General features: G+C 44.0%; 1 protein-coding gene across 4 annotated transcripts in view; it reads right to left on the bottom strand.

The window, feature by feature from the left end:
* Nucleotides 1–6,000, bottom strand: part of TIAM1 (TIAM Rac1 associated GEF 1) — a gene marked incomplete at both ends in the record, with an annotated part of 154,675 nt that overhangs the window by 6,688 nt on the left and 141,987 nt on the right. For all 4 annotated transcript variants that reach the window (XM_080695940.1, XM_080695941.1, XM_080695942.1 and 1 more), the window contains 3 exons: nt 204–291; nt 4,144–4,246; nt 4,765–4,823. In XM_080695940.1, coding sequence (XP_080552066.1) covers nt 204–291; nt 4,144–4,246; nt 4,765–4,823 — 250 coding nt within the window. The remainder of the gene's footprint in view (nt 1–203; nt 292–4,143; nt 4,247–4,764; nt 4,824–6,000) is intronic.

Raw genomic sequence — 6,000 nt, 5'->3', positions numbered from 1 at the left:
GTATTAAATTAACCAGTTACAGGCTATATTCTAATAAAAATTAGTTTAATTTATCCAACTGCTGTTGTGTGATATGGGTTAACTTTGGAAGAGTACAAGGAAAAGCACAAGTCTGGGTGGGGCCCAGGCTGCTCTTGTGAGCAGGGGAGGCTGAAGGCTGGACGCTGGGCTGTGTGGCCTCCACTCACTGAGGCCAGCCTCACCTGCAGCACAGGTGGAAAACCCTCTCCGGCCTCCCTTCAGATTCTGATTTCACGTGGACAATTTCACACACAGCGTTTGCCTCGGCATCTAGAGAAAAGTTAAAACAAGCATGAATTAGGGTAGGCTTCAAAAGTGGATCTATTTACATTTTTACAAAAAAGAATTTTTTTCACGCCTCGGTGTAGAAATGAAGTGGTGCAGAGCAGAGCAGGACCAACGATACTTCACTCCTACCCTGGATCTAATGCGACAAAGTCTTGAAAGCCTCTGTGTACTAGGACACACACACACACACACACACACACACACACACACACACACACAAAGGAAAATCTCGAGTTGCAAAAATCTCCTTCTAGACAGATGGAACCCAGGGGCATTCGACTTCTGAGTTACACCCCCTGCCTTATTTTTGATTCTCTATTTTGAAACCGGGTCTCACTGAGTTGCAAAGGGCCTCACTAAGTAGCTGAGGCTGTCCGGGAACCGCGATCCTCTGGTCTCAGCCTCCCGAATGCTGGGATTACAAGCGTGCGCCGCCACGCCTGGCTGGAGTGAGGTATTCACCCATTCAGCTGTGCAGCCTTTTGTGACAAAACTACTTAAATTAAGTGATCATTTTGGCAACAGTCGGAGCAAACAGCATCTGAAATGCCACCGTATATTTTCATTAGGACGATGTTACAAGCAGGCAGGCCCTCTGATGTCCTCTGGAGGGGGCTTTGCCTCCTACGTGACCAGGCCTAATGCCCTGGTGTACTGCCCTGGAGACTAACCGGAGCCCCCCCCCCCCCGGTCCAGTGCCCACTATTAGTGAAGCAAAAGCGAGCATGCCATGAAGGTGAGGAACAGCTACTTTGAAACAGTCACCCTCAGTACCCCAGGGCCAGCGGTTCTAGAACCTCCGTGGATGTCAAAATCTGAGGATGTTCACGTCCCTTCATTTAAATGGGCCACGTATTTGCAGATACCTTATGGACATCTTCAAATACACTTTAAATCATCTCTAGATACTTATGATACCTGATACTACACAAACGCTATGTGAATGGTTATTCTACTGTATTATTTAGGAAAGAATGACAAGTAAAAGAAGTCTGTGTATGTTCAGCACGGATGCAATTTTTTCCTCAAATATTTCCTATCCGCACTTGGTTGAATTCATGTTCAGTTGGTTGAATTCATTGTGTAATTTCTAAGCTTGGCAGTGCCAACACCACCATCGTTTTTTAAGTCATGAATAAACCATTTGTGAGAGGAATCATTCCTGGCGGACATTAAAGCTGCCCACGGTGAGGTCTCATTTTCAGCTAGTAACTCAGCACCCGGCTCACAAACCCTCGCCGTGGCTGCGATATTTCCCCCCAACCACAATCCACGTGCAGAAAGTTTTACAAACGAAACTTTGTCAAACTAAAAAAACAAACCGGAAGTTCCATGTTCTGACTCTCAAACTTGCTGGAACGTAGCACATAGGGAGGGATGCCATGACTAGTCTTACGACAATTAAAATATGCTTTTATGTTGATGGTTTTCAATTTGATTTGAATGAAAAAATAGAGGGTAAGAATGAAAGGTCAAACCACAAAGGTGGCTTTGTTTGCAAAATGTAAAGTCCCTGCGTGGTTAGTCTTTAATGAAGGCAAAATTCCTGGCTAAGAAGCCTGCAGCTGTAGGAATAAAGCTTTCCTGTTTATAAACTCAGTACAAGGAAACATAAGACCTAGATAATGCATACACTAACATTCTACATTAGGACAATACTGGTCTTTAAGTCTCTGAACCTCAAAGTGCTACTGTGGACCCACACTCTCCAGGTTCATACATATCCCCTGCAAATCGATTTTGCAAATCAAATCCTAAGCAAAAAGACATCTTGGTAAATTACTGTGCTGAAAGCTCAGAGAAAAACCTTCTTAAAGCAGATAATTATCCCACATATATTTGACCTATATGGCCTCTGCATTCGGGTCTTCCTGCTGCCAGCAAAACTGTGAAGGAAGCGATACCTCGCTGACTTTGGGGGAAATCAATGAAGATGTGCCGAATCTGCCAAGAGAGTTCTGCTTAGGACACCAGGCCAGTTGGTTTTATGAGGATCAGACCCAACTTTATGGCTTCTGGAGATAACATGGAGACTAGGAGAGGAGAAGCAACTTGATCAGACAGTAAGAACCAAGGCTCACAGTAAATGCTGGAGGCGTGGCATATGAATGAACCTGCAGATGTCCCTTTCAGCATCTCTTTACTACCTGAAAGCTGCACCTGCTGCCCAAAGGAGACTGGACTAGGTGTGGCCAAAGTTTACATTGGACACCCAAGGATACTCCTGCCGGGGTGTGCCTGGCGTACTGATTCTCCTGTCTAGGATGTGCCTTACGGTAAGCCTCGGATGGGGCCTCTAAGTCACAGCAATACTGTTTTTCTTTTTTTTTTTTTATTGGTGCATTATATTCTCACATCAGAATGTAGATCATGCTGACAATGGCATACAGTCATACAGTACTTGCCCCCCCCCGCCTCCCCATTTCCCTCCCTCCCAATACCGAGTGTCCAGGTTAACAATGTTATATTCACATGTGTACACATAGTCGCAGATGGCATTTCCATTCATGAGCCTCAGCCTTCTTCCTCCCCTCCCCTTCCTCCCTGGCTCCATTGAGGATCGCCTCCATTACCTGGAATCCCTCTGGTATCCCAAATAATCCCTACCTCGAGCGTATTAGAGAAAGCGTATGTCTTTTCTCTTTCTGTGCCTGGCTAATTTCACTTAACATGATGCACTCCAGGTCTTTCTATCTTGTTACAAATGACATAATTTTGTTCTTTATTGCTGAGTAGAAATCCATTATAACCTACTCAAGAAATGGGCAACTGAATTGAATAGACACTTCACAAAAGGCGAGTACATACATGAGAAAATATCCAACATCATTAGCCATCAGGGAGATGCAAACAAAAACTACACTGAGATTCCATCTAACCCCAATCAGAATGGTAAGCATAAAGAAGTCAAGTAACAATAAGTGCTGGCGAGGATGTGGGGAAAGAGGAACTCTTCTACACTGTTGGTGGGAGTACAAACTAGTTCAGCCACTATGGAGATCAGTGTGGAGATTCCTTAGTAAACTGGAAACAGACCCACTATAGAATCTGGCTATGCCACTACTGGGTATCTTTCCAAAAGGGTTGAAAGCAGAGAAGTATATATAGTAATATATGCGTACCCATGTTTATAGCAGCACAATTTATAATAGCCAAATTATGGAACCAACCTAGGTGTCCATCAGCAGATGAATGGATGACAAAATTATGAGAAATACTGTTTTTTTTTTTTAGTCAATACTCTGCTACACTTTATTTCTCATGAGCTTAAAGCCTCATCTAACTATATGATCAAGTATGTTGGCTGCTATCCCACCACACTCCATTGATCTCTGGGTCACAAAAAGGAACTGGCATTTCAAACTAATACTAAACTTCACACTAATACCAAAGCTACAGATTTGTGAGACTTCAGGCAAAGAAATGTATGTGCAATGGCTTTTTCCTGCTTTCAGTGGTCTTTCTGGGTCTCTCAGTTAAAGGACCAGTGAATAATTTGCAGGGACTTTGCTCACAGTTTCAAGAAACTCTTTCCAGAAGTTTAGGGCTCATTGCTACTAAGATGTCAATCACTGTAACACGGCTAGTACATACAACAGAGAGATCAGAATTCCTGGGAGCAGTTTTGGAGACATTCCACATCCATCCCCTCAGTTCATTCATCTACTTGGCTAATTCATCCATCTATCCATCCATCCATCCATTCATTTATTCTATATTTAATAAATGGGTGCATACATAAGAGATGATGGGAGAGACTGCGGGAACCAAGAATGGGATATAGACAACTCACACCCACAGGAGGCACGCGAGCCCAGCGAGAGTCGACGATACCTGCACTGGCCAGAGCGCGGATCTGCAGAGCCTCGGTGGGGATCATGTGGCGAAACCGGAAGGGGTCCCACTCTTCGTAAATTGAAAGCCTGTGAGATCCCACCTGCACGAGAGAAGGAGCCGAAGGTGTGAGCATGGGCTAATCTCCCTCGGATTAGGTCCCTGCATTCTCACTCGGAAATTCCAATGTAAGCCCAGAGGAACTGCATCCCATGTGCTATTTTGTTTGAGCTAGAAGCAATGAGGTTGTATGATAAATATGTCGAAGGTGAGCAAATACTTTTGCTAACCAGATGCAGGGAAGAGACAGACACCGGGAAGAGAAGGGATCTCAAAACAAGAATGTGGACCACAGAGAGAGGGGAAAACAGCGCGAAGACGGTTCTGAGCCACGGGGCTGGGCAGTAGCTGTTCACTCCCGTGCTCTACACATAAGCCTTCCTGAAAGGAGACAGGATGGGCAGGCGATCGCCTCCAGAGTGCTGGAGAACACTCACAGACCACAGACGAAAGGAACTCATTAAAAGGCTCTTGCACACCCAGGGATCGAATTATGCGCATGCGATTAAGAAGCAGGGACGTAGAAAATTTCATACTGTGGGTTGAGATGAAGACACTTACGAGTTTCTTCTTCTGTTTGGAACCATCTTTGTACACAAGGACTACGGCAGTTTTGAAGACTGGGGAAAAAAATAACACAAAGGCAGTCATGGCGTGAAATTCATGAAGTTTCCGCCTTCACTTTGATAACGGGGGTAGTAACACTCCAGGTCTAAAGAGGACTGAGAATTCAGGGAACTGACTCCACCCACTTTCTACTTACCACATTCGTGACAATCAAAAGCCTGTTCACAAAAAAATTCCCAGGTCCACAATAAACAGAAAGAACCTAAATAAATGCAAGTAACATTCCCTCCTAGAATTTTTGGGCAAAATATAAATTTTAGCTATATTATTCCCAGGTTAAAACTTAAGCTAATACATATTCAATAAAAATGGACTAAGTTAGTAGCTGGAGGAAGAATACAAATCATTCTTAAGGTAATTTGCATATATGCAAATTCAGCCAATATCTATCTCACACACACACACACACACACACACACACACACACACACACACACGATTCATAATTCCAAAACTTTAACTCATCTGTAGACCTAAATAAATGAAAATGAGTTGATGAAGTAGAATGAGACCCACTTCCTCCAAACAGACTGAATCAGAGCGATTTTCTTCAGAACAGTGAATATATTGTTCTGTTCTTCTATTCTTTCAGAGGGTGGGGAGATAGAACTGAGTTATGCATAACCTTCCAGAGAATTCCTGAAGCAGTCCAGGCACGTTTAACACGAGTAATTTTAACTCCTCTGAGAGGGGGAGGGAAGAAGAGTTGGTGCCCAGAGGAATGGAAGGGTAGCCCAGCCCAGCCCTAGTTCTTTGTGTCAGGGTCTCTGCTATGGTCTAAATGTCAGCGTTACCTCAAAATTCACGTCAAAATTAATCACCAAAGTGATGGTGTTTGGAAAGGTTGGGAGGCGAGAAAGAAGGTCAGAAGGGTTCCGTCCTCATGAAAGGAATCGGCGCACTATCTATTTTTTTTTTTTTTTTTTTTTTTTTTTTTGGTGGTACTGAGGGTGGAACCCAGAGGCTTTCTACCTCCTGGCTATACTCCCAGACCTATTTTATATTTTTATTTGGAAACAGGGTCTCACTAAGTTGCTGAGAGCCTCACTAAGTAGCTGAGGCTGGCTTTGAACCTGTGTGATCCTCCTGTCTCAGCCTCCCAAGCGTGGGGATTACAAGCGTGCGCCACCACGCCCGGCTGCCCTATCTATTAATATTTTTTGATTAGCC

The sequence above is a fragment of the Muscardinus avellanarius genome, assembly GCF_963383645.1.
Source record: "Muscardinus avellanarius genome assembly, chromosome: 5".
In the NCBI taxonomy this organism is placed as follows: Eukaryota; Metazoa; Chordata; class Mammalia; order Rodentia; family Gliridae; genus Muscardinus; species Muscardinus avellanarius.
The sequence above is the reverse complement of the archived record's forward strand: the minus strand, read 5'-3'. Positions and strand labels throughout refer to the sequence as shown.